At 46.3% G+C, this 14,432-nt stretch overlaps 1 protein-coding gene across 7 annotated transcripts in view; it reads left to right on the top strand.

The window, feature by feature from the left end:
- The window catches only part of LOC139048867 (uncharacterized), a 77,255-nt gene extending 71,373 nt beyond the window's left edge, over positions 1 to 5,882 (top strand). For 4 of the 7 annotated variants that reach the window (XM_070523760.1, XM_070523757.1, XM_070523759.1 and 1 more), the window contains 2 exons: positions 368 to 562; positions 5,236 to 5,881. In XM_070523760.1, the coding sequence (XP_070379861.1) occupies positions 368 to 562; positions 5,236 to 5,505 (465 nt within the window). In that variant the 3' untranslated portion in view covers positions 5,506 to 5,881. Of the gene's footprint in view, positions 1 to 367; positions 563 to 5,235 lie in introns of all 7 variants that reach the window. The other 3 variants (XM_070523758.1, XM_070523755.1, XM_070523754.1) reach the window with 3 other exon arrangements.
- The last annotated feature ends 8,550 nt before the right edge of the window (positions 5,883 to 14,432 follow it).

Here is a 14,432-nt window from a genome sequence, read left to right as displayed (position 1 = left end):
TATGCTTTAACCTGCGACAGTTCACTAGGGCAGTGAGAGACTACCTCTTAAAGCGTCACTTACTCTCTGTAGATATATACTGTAGGTATAGGCCAGCTCGTTCAAAGCAACCCAACTGGTGACAAAAACGTGTGGACACGCCTAACATGTCTGCATAAGGTAAAACGATAAGCTATCGCTGTAAAGGAATAGCGATAGCTGTTCTTTTTTTCATTTTAAATGTGACATGTAATCGCGAGGGCAGATCGGTCAAGGCTCACTGCGGTAAAAATGTGACAGGGCGTTTTCTCCTTCCAACTTAGTGTTTTTGAACTATTACAAAGTGAAATGCATGGGTGTTTAGGCTCGTCTTTGTCGTGCACTGCAGTGGATGAAGTACCGCTTCGAAGGAAGCATGCCATCGCTGCCGACAGCGACTCGGGCCACGGGGTGCAGCCGCTGGCGCCTTCTCTCGCAGCTGTTGTTCGCAGTCGTCCTCCTTTTTGGTGCCTGCCTCGTGCGGTGTACAATGAAGTCGAAACGAGCGCCGGATGGGCCGGACACGCCGAGTTCGACAAACAGTGTAAGCTATAAGCCGTTGCTCTAACACGGATCTGAGCCGCGAAGCTCGTTTAATTTCGATTTGGGTTATGGTTCGAACCAGCTCAAACTGGTTCATTACGGTTGAAGGAATAACCATAAATATTAAAACAGTACAATAAAAAAGGCAAGTTATGTTCTTATCTCCAGAACACCTGTGGCTTCTTTTTTGGCCACGCACTGTGTATGTTGCTGTACCTACTCTAAAGCAGCCATTTTCCCTCTTTTATTCAGTAATCTTTAAAGGGGTTCCGAACCACCCCTCGGGCTTGGTCAAAAAACGTAGTCCCCGAAAAGCATACTCTGCTGTGAACATCTCAGCCGTGTTTCGCTGTCGTACGTGGCGCGTGGAGCCCGCAAGTGGAGCGCGAAGTCACCTTTCTCTCAAACGCTTTCTTTTTCAACATAAGCCTACTCCTGATTCTTTTGGGTGCTTTATTTCTTAATAGAGCGGATTCCCATCCGCGGCTGCTGTTGACCAATAGCCGATGTCAATCAAGAAGGGTGTTTGAATGTGTGCACTGCTTCCTACTGTTACTATGTATATTGAGGAAGTTTAATAAACAGGCTGATGCAAGCAAAAATGTGTTTCGAGTTTCGATAATGATTACGTACTTTTGGAAGAAGCCGGCTATTTTCTGCTCACGTACGCTCCGCGTAGGAATTAAAACTTTGGCCACCCTGCTTATCGGTAGGTCTCGCTAATTTAGACTACTTCTGAACGCTCACCTAGCCTCGAACCACGCAAAATTTAGGGTTAGACCACATGCACGCTTGCCAACGCGCGCTCACTCCTGGCCGCTGCTGGTTAGACGACTTGGTAGAGTAATTGACAGCGCTTCAAAAATGCCCGAGTTGGAGGTGGCTGCTGTCCGTCGGCTAAGATAGTGAAGGACAAAAATGGTCAGCACCATGTAGCATGGTCAGACTGTCGCATATGAGCGTAAGCATGCACTCAAGCCCTGTCGGGCACAAAGAAAGCACTTAGCATACGCGCTACAGTCTTGCAACACCTATATAGAGAGGGAAAAAGTGTATCTTCCACAGTGCAACGGAAATAAGAGGAGCGGGGGTGTTGTGAACTAAATTTTATTATCGAGAGATGGCGCTGGCAAAATCGAAACTAATGTCATCATCATTACGTAGGGAGCAATATGGCCGCTGCTGTAGTGGCTGGTGGGCTGCTAACTGGCTGGCTTTGGGCGTTTTCTTGCAACTTCCGGGTCGAGATTCGTGTGTACGTTACTCTAACATGACTACAGATATCTTTATTATGTCGCCAGGTGACCGAGAGGCCTCAGTTGGCAAAAAACTTTAGACAAGTAAGCTTACATTATTTATTGTCAATGATGAATGAAGCAGTACATGCTCACAATTTTCGTATAGGTCAGGTGGACTTACTGATGTCGGTCATTGTGTTTACAACATGCAGAAACACAGATAGCAACCTATTTAATGGAATTGAAAGCTGATAGCGAGTAAGTTTTCTCATAGTGCTTTGCATGCCGCTAAAGCAGAGACAACCTATAACTTATTCCACTAGCTAACTGCCGCAACATCGCCGGTCTGTCGCTATTTCATAAAATTTTGCATCAAACAACATTTCACGATGACTTCATACTATGACCTCAGTACATTTCAAACTGTGTTGATCATTGCATTAAGGTAGGAATTGATTTACGTTACATGAAATGTTTCTTTTGACCTTTCATCCCCTGTACATCTTGGAATGGAAACAAATATTTTCGCCGATGCGACGTCTGACGCCGAATTTTCTGCGACACGGCAACCTTAACACTATCGCGTTAAAAAACACGTCGTTAGGCACCCAGACGCAGCAGATCACTCACGGCGGAGGCCGTGTCGCCACTATGCCGAGGAAGCGCCGCAGCTGATCAAACTCACCGTCTTTAAAAACGTTACCCGGCGTGGTTGCTCAGTGGCTATGGTGTTGGGCTGCTGAGCATGAGGTCGCGGGATCGAACCCCGGCCGCGGCGGCCGCATTTCGATGGGGGCGAAATGCGAAAGCACTCGTGTACTTAGATTTAGGTGCACGTTAAAGAACCCCAGGAGGTCAAAATTTCCGGAGTCCTCCACTACGGCGTGCCTCATAACCAGAAAGTCGTTTTGGCACGTAAAACCCCATAATTTTTTTTATTATTTTTTAAACACGTTCGCTTGGTGGCGGCTATAGAATGTTCAACGCATATAAAGGCTGATATATTGTTGTTATCTAATTAAAACGAACCTGCGTGTTGCTGCTCAAAGTAAGCGACCACCCCGTTCGCAAATATTACCGCCGTACGGTAAGCCGACCGCGCACTTTGACGTGCGATCACGTGTTGGGCCACCAGGTTTGGCTTCAATCGCGTTGCGCTATGCTCCCTCTTATCTCTTCCTCCATTTTGAACGCACTGCGGCTCGCTGAAACCAACTGCGTTTGGCTTGCGTTTGTCGCGTCGTAGGCGCCAGAATCGGAAGTAGTGGCTTATACGTGAACGAAAGAAAAAAATTTTAACTGCACGCCACGGCGACTTTTAGAAGGTGGAGCGTTGTGGCCCCGCCCCACACTCCGCCGTAGCCTTCGCAGTGCAAGGCATTGAAGAAGGAACGAGAGCACAGCAAAGGCAGTGTTCGATTACCAATAACTCCGCTCCTGCTTAACGCATTGCAGTACCTTGTGCGGCAAAGTGTTTCTACAACAGCCTATATTAACTTCATATGCCTTTCTCCACTTGGATAAAAAGTGGTTCAGGGCCCCTTTAAACCAATTAAATGTGCCATCGCGCAAGAAACGGAGTCAAACTGCCATTACTTGAATTGCGCCGTTATGTCCTGTATCTAATGCTGTTGCTAATACTCGATTCGGGCACTCTAGAGGTGAACTTCATTGTACAAGTGATTTCCATACTATTTTGCTAAAAGCTTCTTGTTTTCTTCTCCAACTATACCATATCACTTTCGGGTTCACTCATGGATACTATATTGGTGAAACATCCACAGGCTGTACTTTGTTGGTGAACTTAAAGTCGCGGATTTTCCCGTCCCAGAGTTAATCCGCAACTTTCTTCGCGGTAGCCGCGATACGAACGAAATTACGGGCAAGTTGCAGGCGCCGAATGATTGACGATTTTGTTTTCAGTATTTTATTTCTGCCTCTATAGCTGTCTATTTTTTTGTCTATTTCTTTCGGTGTATTCTGTCTATTTCTTTCTGTGTGTGTATTTCGTTCTGTGTCCATTTCTGCGCGTACATTATAGGTCGGCAGGGCGGGCAGCCGCGCTCGCTAGATGTGTTGTACCAACTGTACTATTAATTTATCGCTTAGCTATGAAACTCCTTGTAGTTAATCTACTCGGACAAACGATAATGGCTTTCAAAACGCCTATATTCCAGCAATAGCTCTTCGTAGAGCAACGTCGAGATGCGAAGTAAACGGGGCCTGATCGCTACTATATTATTGCATACTTTTTATGCATGTCATAACGAAGTTTGCATAACCAGCCACAATATCTCCAGCGCAGATGGAAAGCTCATGTGCGTGCTTCTCTTTATACATGCAGTAACGGAGGAACTGCTCGACAGGTCCGGAGCTTGCTCGTCTCACAGAATACATTGTTCAGTTTGTATTGCTCAGGTCTTTTAGCGAGAATTTTCGGAATAGCAGTCGTTTTCATATTGCTCTGAAAGCAGTTAAAAGATATGTGTTAGAGGCATTTGTATTGATTTGGAACGGTTGCATTGTTTTGCACGGAGCCATTCCGAGCCGTTTTGAACAATTGGTCGAAGCGGTTGAGAATGGCTCCGCAAGTATCGTTCCTGTTCAGGTTCAGCTGGAAAATCGCGACACGCATTCCGGTTCGAGTTCAGTGTCGAATGGCTCATGTCCGGGTAAAGTTCAACGCCCTGCTGTGAAACGACGATAGCCTAACGATCGAAGATGACTACCCTGCAATTGAAACTTGTCCGTAAGCTATCGCTGTAATATAACAGCGATAGCCTAAAAAAAAAGGTTTCTCCTTTCAACATATGGCACATGCCCGCGAAGGGAGATTGGCCAAGGTTTGCAGTGCAAACAATACGAACTGGAAAAAAAATGGCCAGGCTTAGCTTGGTTAAGCCAAGAATGCGTTGTATATTGCGCGAGTTGGGACCCAGCTTTTCCTCCGGCTGTCGTGACGTCACGTCACGTGGTAGCGCTAAAGGTCAATGGTGGCTGCCTGGCCGCGCCCAAGGGCTGAACTGAGTGATTGCAATATGCAACGCATAAAAATAGAAGCAACTTAATAACAAACATAGCAAACTTAAAAGAGAATAGACCCACATATGAGACGCGCAGCAATGAACAATGGCTCATACCCTCAATGGTGGATGCCCGGCCGCGCCCAAGGGCTGAACTGAGTGATTGCAATATGCAACGCATAAAAATAAAGATTCCCTAACATTCTCCGATGCCGATCTGAATCGAACCCACGTCGCAAAGTATCCTCAAGGACAGCAGTCCGACTGCATTTGCAGGGTGTGCAACAAATCCACTAAGTGGGTGCGTTTTCTTGTCCTTCCAGCTAATCTAATATTAGGGACGAGAAACATTGTTAACAAAGTGACGTGTGCGGTTGTTGAAGGCGCCTTCATTTTTTTTCGCTGCACTCCAGCAGGTCACCTGCGGTGCCACAGAAATCGAGCCGTGGCTGGTGGCAGCGACTCGGACCCCGAAGTACGCCGGCTGGTACCTGCGTTCACAGCTGCTGCGGGCTGCGAATTTGTCCGCACGGTGGCTCCACGGTTCCGAGATGCTGCGGGCCGTCGTCGTGATGACCCCGGTCATGCTGACCATCTGCTACGTGCTGTGGCTATTCGAGTATAGACACATGCCGTACTGGACAGACTGCGTCACTGTCGGGAATGAGAAGTACTGCTTCTGAGCGGGACCGCGCTGTCTTCGACAGTACGGGAGTGAAACGCCCCTTTAAATGCGCCCACTCTCTTCCCGGACCCACCGGCGGCGACTTGGTTTGCTATGACCTTCTATCGTTCCGAGCACGAAGGGTCGGATTCGATTGGTTGCCGCATTGCAGCGGAGGCGAGAAGAAAAAAAAAAACTAAAAAAAAGAAACGTTCGTGATGTGTTTAGAATTGTGCAAGTCTTTAGGCTTTAGTTTTGGCGCTGAATAGTTTCGTGCGGCCATAATTATTCGTGAGCCACTCCACTACGGTGTTCCTTAATCGCAGGTGTTGCGTTGCAACGTTAAAATTAATAAATCCTCTCAATCAACAAGTCAATTAGTCCATCCTGCCTTCTACCCGGTCCAGCATATCACTGGTGGATAGAGTATCGTCTCGAGCAGCTTCGCTTTTTCTCGCGGTGGAAAGCCGAATACATGTAACATAGCAGAATGTGGGTGTAAGCCAGTTGGTTATTCATGATTTTGGGAAGTTACCGCAAGCAAAACACGACACTTGAAGAAAGGGACAACACGAAGCGGTACTGACACGGCTAGGTCAGCTGGTATATCCCCCAAGTAAACGTAAATTGCGTCACGAGCGCCAATTTCTCCCCTGGTGCTTGGTAGGCCGAACTCCGATAAGAAAGAAAGAAAAAATGAGATCTGTTTCCATGGCAACGGCTTTGTTGATGCGTGAGCGGGAAACGCAATCCCGGTTGTCGTCTGCTGTGCGCTTGACGAGCACACGACTTTCTCTGCAGGCGCCAACGGAAACCAACACCACTTGCATAAGTTTTTCCAGATTGTTTTCCGCTTTGAGATTTGTCTTCAACACCCTATGGCTTCTAATTTTCTTAACATATATGCAACGCATCAGCGTGGCAGCTTATCTTCTTGTGTGCGAGATGCGCGAGCCAGCATGCCATGCCACGCGGCAACTTTGTTTCAGCAAAACATAAGGAGGCAGAAAAATGCGGTTTATTCACTGTTTTTATTAGCAACCTCGCACAGCAAGGCATTCAATACACAATGGAATAATGTAGAGCTGAGTATCTCGTTAGTCAGTGCAAATGGGCGCATTCTGTACTACGATCATACAAACGTAAGACAGCTTCCTACAATTTATCATAGAGAGAACATTGCTAGTTAGTTTGCTGTGCAACACAACTTTACCAAAGCAATTTTTGTCGCAACAGTTATTTGTGAATAATGAAAAGATTATCAAGAGCAGCAGATCCACATTTTTCGCATACCAGTAACAAAAACGTCAGTTTTTATTCCATACAATGGGTATACTTGCTAGTCCAAGCAACATGCTATACCTGCAGTCAATTTTCTGCATAGCTCTCTTCTTGCTAGCGTGCCGATAAATATTCAGCAAATTATGTTGAAAATGTCTATAGTCTTTTTTCAGATGTGGTTTTGTTTCGAAATACAACATATAAGACCACTAGAGATTCATTCAGATCGAAATACAACATATAAGACCACCAGAGATTCATTCAGATCTGTAACATAGCGAACAAGGTATCAGTACGAAATTCCTCGCGAGCATATTGCAGATGTTTCTTAACATTTGAAATACACTTCATTTGTTCTGTCGTTATCTAGGCATAAATGGCGCAGTTACAATAACGAATATCCCTAAGTTTTTTTGCTGGCGCTCTTTGGCCGTACCTGGCCCTTGCGCCGATAAACACCACGCATTCATTCATTCATTCATTCATTCATTCATTCATTCATTCATTCATTCATTCATTCATTCATTCATTCATTCATTCATTTAAATTCTTTGTGGAGGAACAGAATTCTTTGTGGAACAGAACAGAATTCTTTGTGGAGAACGATAATACGTACCTATTATTCAGCGCGTAGCTTCGAGAGATTGAGAAATATTTTTAAAAAGTAACGCAAGTCGGTTGCATTCAATGCATCAGGGCAATCTGCTCAGAACAATTCTTTTTTGAATGGTTTTCAAGACCTTTCTCTAATACATTGAATGTACATTATGCACTTTCTATAACAGAGCCTGTAGGCTCAGTTTCGTACGGCTTGTTTGAAGCATAGGACAGGTGTTAGAGCTATTTTGCGAGTTTCATCATTGGCTGGAGGTCATACGTCATGAGAATTTCGTTGTCGACGCAATACGGAGGCGAAAGCATTTCAACTTTTTTAGAACAGTTGTTTCTGGCACAGCATGCTTTTTTTTGCGTAAGATTACTCGTGACTTTGCCGAAAGGAGCCTGCACTCCTCCTACTTTTGCCATATTAATGAAATCACTGAAGTCAAGAGTGCCGAGCAACATCAGTACTTCCACAACTTTACTGAAGTAAGCTCAAGAAGATTCTAGCATTCCAAGGTCCATGTATGGTAGGGGTATCAGGGGCGTAGCCAGGGCTTATGGGGCTTATGGGGCTTCAGCCTCCCCCCCCCCCCCCCCCCCGAAATTTTTTCATGCTGTCATGCACCGCTGACCAAAACAAACCCCGGCGCCGGAAATACTCGATTTTTGCCTAGAGTGTGTTTTTAACGCTCGAAATGACATTTCAGCGCGAACATTGCGAACTCGGACCAGATTTCGCGGCAGCGCCCATGCACCGGGAGTCACATGATGCAAGGATCTCCATCCGAGCACAAATTTTCAAGGGTGTTTTGATGGCGAGCGGGCTCGTCGCGGCATCTCGCGGTGGCCGCGGAATCTACGGAGCGCATGGATTTTGATTCCGAAACTTTATGGGTATAAAGTTCTCAAACTTTTGATGTGAAAGGTGCATTGACATTTCCAAAGTTGTGCTTTAGACTTGCAGTTCTGGAACTTTGTGGGTTTAATGTTGTTATAAACATCTGACGCCAAAGGTGAATTGACTTTTATAAAGTCGTACGTCCGACCATACAACGAGACAAGCCAAATCAACACAGTATCAGACAACTTGACAAGCACGCAACGAGGTCCCATGAGACAAAGCGTTATGGTTCATTTGTGCCGTCATGTTACAGAAAAGAACTTCCAACATTTTTTTCACCTGCGCCAAAACATCCATGTCTAGGCATTAAAGCCAGCAAAAATAACTGCGTTCTTATTTTCTACTTTGACTTTTATTTGCGGGGACACATTGAGCCGTCTTCAATTTTCCTGTTCTCGCTACCCGTGGGACTTCCGTCGCATGCGATACATCAGGAGGAGTGGAGGCCTTAGAATTCTGCGAATATGTGATTGCGCAACATGTTTATTTGCCTTGTTTGAGGCATTATATACAGAGACTTTTTCTTAGATACGCAGCTTTATTGGATACTTATATATATATATTTAAATATCTTGTTGCGAGGTTTTGTGTATACGTGCAGCGAAATTTGTTTCCAGTGACACATTTATGTCCTTTATCAAGGTGTATCTTCGCATTTCTAATGCACGAGGGCAAGCCAAAGGAAAGTAAGCCAACCCACTCAGCGCAATAATGGTTCGGTTCATTATCTGCAAGGCATGCGCGTAGCATACAGGCATCTCACAAAAGTGACACGAAAGTGTGAGGATAAATTTTCTTTAATGCTCTCATACACTGGGTTGAACATAGTTTCGTGACATAATGGACGCTCCAAAAGTTGAACAGCGTGGTGTGATGTTTTTGACGGCTGAAGGTGTTTCTCAAAAAGAAATTATTTGTTGCATGGCTGCCGTGTACGTTGAACATTGCATTTCATTGGCCATTGTGAAGCGATGGAGCAAACTGTTCAAAGAAGGACGTGAAAGTTGCAAAGGTGATCCAAGAGTCATTCTTTTTCTGTAGTAGAGTAGTTAGCCTCCGTCCTTGATAGCGTCCTGCTGGCGTAAACAATCACTCTTTCGGCGCCGTCCTGCCGCTGTACAAGCACTGCGCCAAGGCCGACATTACTAGCGTCGGTATGAAGAATCGTAGGGGCGTCTTCATCAAAGTGTGCGAGCACCGGAGGCGTCTGCAGCCGTTTCCGTGAGTCATCAAAAGCCCGTTGGTGGTCTTCACCCCACATAAAGGGGACATCTTCTCTGGTAAGATGTGTCAATGGCCATGCGATACGCGAAAATTCCGCGATAAACCGTCGGTAGTAGGCGCGAAGGCCCAGAAAACGTCGCACTGCCTTTTTATCTGACGGCGTTGGGAAATTAGCGACGGCAGAGATTTTGTCAGGGTCAGGTCGGACAGCTTCACGACTAACAACGTGACCGAGGAATTGAAGTTCTTCAAAACCAAAATGGCACTTTTCAGGTTTCAAAGTTAGACTAGCTGAGCGTATTGCTTCAAAGACCGTCTTTAGTCTCTAAGTGTTCCTCGAACGTGACGGAGAAAACAATCACGTCGTCGAGGTACAACAGACAGGTTTGCCATTTGAGGCCTGAGAGTACCGTGTCCATTAGTCGTTGAAACGTTGCCGGCGCAGAACACAAACCGAAGGGGAGCACCTGAAATTCATAAAGTCCGTCGGGCGTCACAAAAGCGGTCTTCTCACGGTCTCTCTCATCAACTTCTATTTGCCAGTAGCCGCTTTTCAAGTCCATCGACGAAAAGTAACCTGCGTTTCGTAGCCTGTCCAGTGAATCGTCGATACGCGGCAGCGGATAAACGTCTTTCTTTGTGATCTGGTTGAGTTTTCGATAGTCGACGCAGAAGCGCAGGCTGCCGTCCTTCTTTTTCACCAATACGACAGGCGGTGCCCAAGGACTCTTAGGTGGCCGAATAACCCCGTCCTCAAGCATCGTCTTCACTTGCGTTTGTATCGCCTCGCGCTCTTTAGGTGCCACACGATAAGGATTTTGCCGAATTGGTCTGGCGTCTGCTTCGGTGACAATACGGTGCTTAGCGAGCGGCGTCTGGCTAACTCGTGACGTGGATGAGAAGCAGCTCTTAAACTCATCGATGAGCTCAAGAAGGCTGTTGCGTTCCACGGGCGATAAGGTGGGACTGATGTCAACCACAGGGGCAGGCATAACCACGGTGGACGTCGCGTGCTCCACTGAGAGGCAGTCCTCTATTGAAGTAAATTCGTCGAAGTAAGCAACAACCGTGCCTTTAACAATGTGCCGACGTTCCCTGGTGAAATTCGTCAGCAGGAGTTCAGCATGTCCGTCGTGTACGTTAATTACGGCCCTGGCGATGGAAACCCCTTGACTCAGTACCAGTGCGTCGATGTGTTCAGCGACGCCAGTCCCGGTGTTGAAGTTGTCGCAGATTGCAGGCACGAGGGCACAGCTTCGCGGCGGAAGCGTGACGTCGTCGTCGGCGATACGTAAGCGGGGTCGCTGGTGTACCGCGGGGTCGACGTCGCCTTGCGGCAGCGCCGCAAGGCGCTGTCATCTCGCCGATGCTGTTTAATCTCGTCTTGATGGGACTCCCCGAAAAATTAAATCACATAGAGTCCTTGAATCACACAATCTACACGGACGATATTACTATCTGGACCTATGATGGTAGCGACGGATCAAGAGAACAACGACTCCAGACTGCAATTAAGACAGTAGAGGAACACCTCATAGGAGCAGGCCTCAGATGCTCTGCAGAGAAATCTGAACTTCTCTTGTACCGCCCCACACTATACGACAGAAACGAGGCTCATGAGGAAATCAAGCTACACACCAAGAACGGGCGGAATATCGCAATAGTCAACCAGCTCAAGGTGCTGGGTCTAGTAATCGAGAACAAAGGCACAAATGGGGAAACCATAAAGAAGTTAGACACAAAGGTAACAAACACCATGAGATTAATCAAACGAATTACTAACAAGCACCAGAGTATGAAGGAAGAAGTATCATACGGATGGTAAAATCATTCGTAATCAGTGAGATCAGATACATAGCAGCCTTCCAGAATTGGTTTGCAGCTGAAAAGACTAAAATAACAACCTGATAAAAAAGGCATACAAACTAGCACTAGGGATTCCCATCAGTACGAGCACGGATCTTCTACTAAAGTTAGGACTCCACAACACACTGTTCGAACTCATAGAAGCACAACAAACGTCTCAAGCAGAACGATTAACGAAAACCAAAACAGGACGGCATATACTAAGCAAACTAGAATTGATTACCACAATCTATACGGGGAAAAGGACGCTAACGAGAGAAATTCGTGACAAACTCCTAGTAACAAATATACCGAAGAACATGCATCCAGGTTACAACGATGGCAGACGTCAGGTTAGAGTCGAGAAAATGATCCGAAGCTTTGGGTCAGACGACAGAGCAACCTTCGTAGACGCGGCTGAATACTCACGCAGAAATAGCTGCGCAGCAGTAATCGTAGATCACACCCAAAGACCCCTTACAAGCGTATCGGTTAATACGAAACATTCCGAGACAGCAGAGGAGGCACCCATTGCACTAGCATTGGTCTCCACGAATGCTCAGTACATCATTAGCGATTCTCAAGCGGCCATTAGAAATTATGCAAACGGTAGGATCTCTCCTGAGGCATAGCACACCATCAGAGTCAATGAAGCAAAATTCTCCAATGCAGAGAAGAACGGCAGGCAATAGCTCTGGTTTCCAGCGCATACGACTCCAGACATTCCCGCAGTCAACCTCAACGAGGTAGCACACCGCGAAGCTCGAGGTCTTATTCGCCGAGCTGAGCAAAGAGCGTCTTCCATCGGTCAGGAGGACGCGGAGGAGGAAATCGAGAGAAAAATATAGATTAACAAGATTTAGCGATATTACCAAATGCTATCAAAATCGGAAGCGAGTACTACCGCCACTTCACACTAACTGAACAGAGCTGAGTTCGTTACTTGAAGGTGACTACAAACAGAAACTTACATGAGTCCCGTGCAACCAAAAAAGCTTTCTACCCCGATATATACGAGATCGATATGTGCAAGCTATGCAAGTCTATTACAGCCACCCTTCAACACATGTTGTGGGGATGTGAAATATACCAAAATAAAATGGCAGTCTCCCCAAAAAATCTACGTACTGCTCAGCTCAGAACTCTAAGAAACCTACTTTGGGCCGTCCAGCGAGCCAAGGAAGCCGCACGGAAGCAGCAGCTCCCAGTGGCCATCTAGGCGGCCCCAGGCCCGGGCCTCCCAATCGCCGGACTCCAAATAAAGTTATCACGTCACAAGAATTCAACAGAAAGGCGTTGACCAATATGTTTTAGAATGACGTTAGGAATACATCAGAAAATTCCAAGGAAACACGTGAGAAAGTCTAATGGTTGTAACGTCAAAACTCCCGAGGCTTTAGTGCGAAACTCATCTGATATTTTCTGAAGGGCAACTTGCCACATCACACAACCGGGCAGCAAGCCTTGTATTCTTTACTCACTTTTTCCGAAATTGCCGGAACATTCGCAGGCACAGAAAGAAATTTGTAAAATGCAGAGCATACGAAAAAACGTGCACGTGCAAATAAAGCGGCAGGAGCAGGCGAAGAGAATGGCAGCCGAAGCGATAAGAGTGAAAGATACGCCCACTGGGGCAACAAATGAAGCGATCATATAAAGACACAAGACGCCGAAAAAGAAAATAGCCATAGGCACCACTTTGTTTCTACAAATAATTGCATCACTTCAGTTAATTGTTATGTAGCTCGAAAGGATACAGCCACATATGGAGAAGTTATTGAATTTTTCTTTGGCTACCAGTGTCATGGTTACGCTTTATTGCCAATACCGAAACTTGCCTCACTGTCCAGCCACTGGCACTGAGAACTGATGATTTAATGAAACGTACGCCAAGCAGTCTAATGCGTAAGCTCATTAGAGGTTCATTGAGAAGACTTGAGACGGTCAGAAGAAAACTGCTCTGGAGAGCACATTAGGAGGGCATTTCGTGCTGTCAAGAAAAACAGGCATCAAGAATTCAACAGAAAGGCATTACCAATATGTTTTAAAATGACGTTAGGAATACGTCAGAAAATTCTAAAGAAGCACGTCAGAAACTCAAATGGCTGTGAGGTCAAAACTCAGGAGACTTTCATGCGAAACTCATCTGACATTTTCTGCAGGGCGACTTCTTTCTGCAGATAATATCCGCCTTTGAAAGCACACGGCCAGCTGGATTGTAGGCGCAGCGGCCATGCGGCGCCTTAACAATGGTTACTGCGTTAGCTCGCCGTCAGTTGCGGTTCCTCAAGAAGAACCTTTCTTTCTTTCCACGTGATACGCACGTGTTCGGTGCGGCAGTCTGTAAGCGTTTGTCTTAGCAGTTGTATCGCACCCCTGTTTAAGGTCGCTCTGTGTTTTTATTGCTTTTTACGTTGCTTTTCGGATGCGCACGTGTTTGTGATCTGTGTAAGCTTGGCGTTGGTTTCAATGGATCATGAGTGGTCAGTACCTGTTCGTGTTTTTTCCCTTTCTTCAAGTCTCGCGTTTTCCTTGCGGTAACTTCCGAAAATCCGAATTAAGGGACGCTGAAGCGAAACGATAAGTTGGTTTGGTTGGGCGAAGTGTGTTTCCACGGCAGCTCGGAGCGTCGCATCCGTTGGGCAGTCGACACCAGAGCTGGATTCACGCGACGGGTGCGGGCCACTAATTGGTGTTCAGGACGAAGGAGATGAGGCTCAGTGCCGCTGAATCACGTGAAAGGAGCTAGATGGGAGACTCCGAGCTAAAGCTACGTCTTAAGAGCGAGCTTTAGCTCCCACCTACTTACATAGCAAAGGAGAAATCGTTTTTGTCGGCAACGACTTCAGCAAATTTAATGAGGATCACTGCATTCAAAATATAAAAAAATAACATTTAGTGACTGTTGGAGGCGAATTTTTTATTTATCTCGTCATTTCTTTTCTTTGTTTTAAATGTCGCAGTAAAGGTGAAATGCGACTTCTTCCGAAACTGCGAAAGGGGGCGTCATGAAAACTTCGAGGAACTGAGCAGGCTGCAATCGTTGGTTACTTTCGCCTGTCTGTCTGTTCGTTCCCATTGTAAGCCCGCCA

This window comes from Dermacentor albipictus, chromosome 8, assembly GCF_038994185.2.
Source record: "Dermacentor albipictus isolate Rhodes 1998 colony chromosome 8, USDA_Dalb.pri_finalv2, whole genome shotgun sequence".
Taxonomy (NCBI): domain Eukaryota; kingdom Metazoa; phylum Arthropoda; class Arachnida; order Ixodida; family Ixodidae; genus Dermacentor; species Dermacentor albipictus.
The sequence above is the reverse complement of the archived record's forward strand: the minus strand, read 5'-3'. Positions and strand labels throughout refer to the sequence as shown.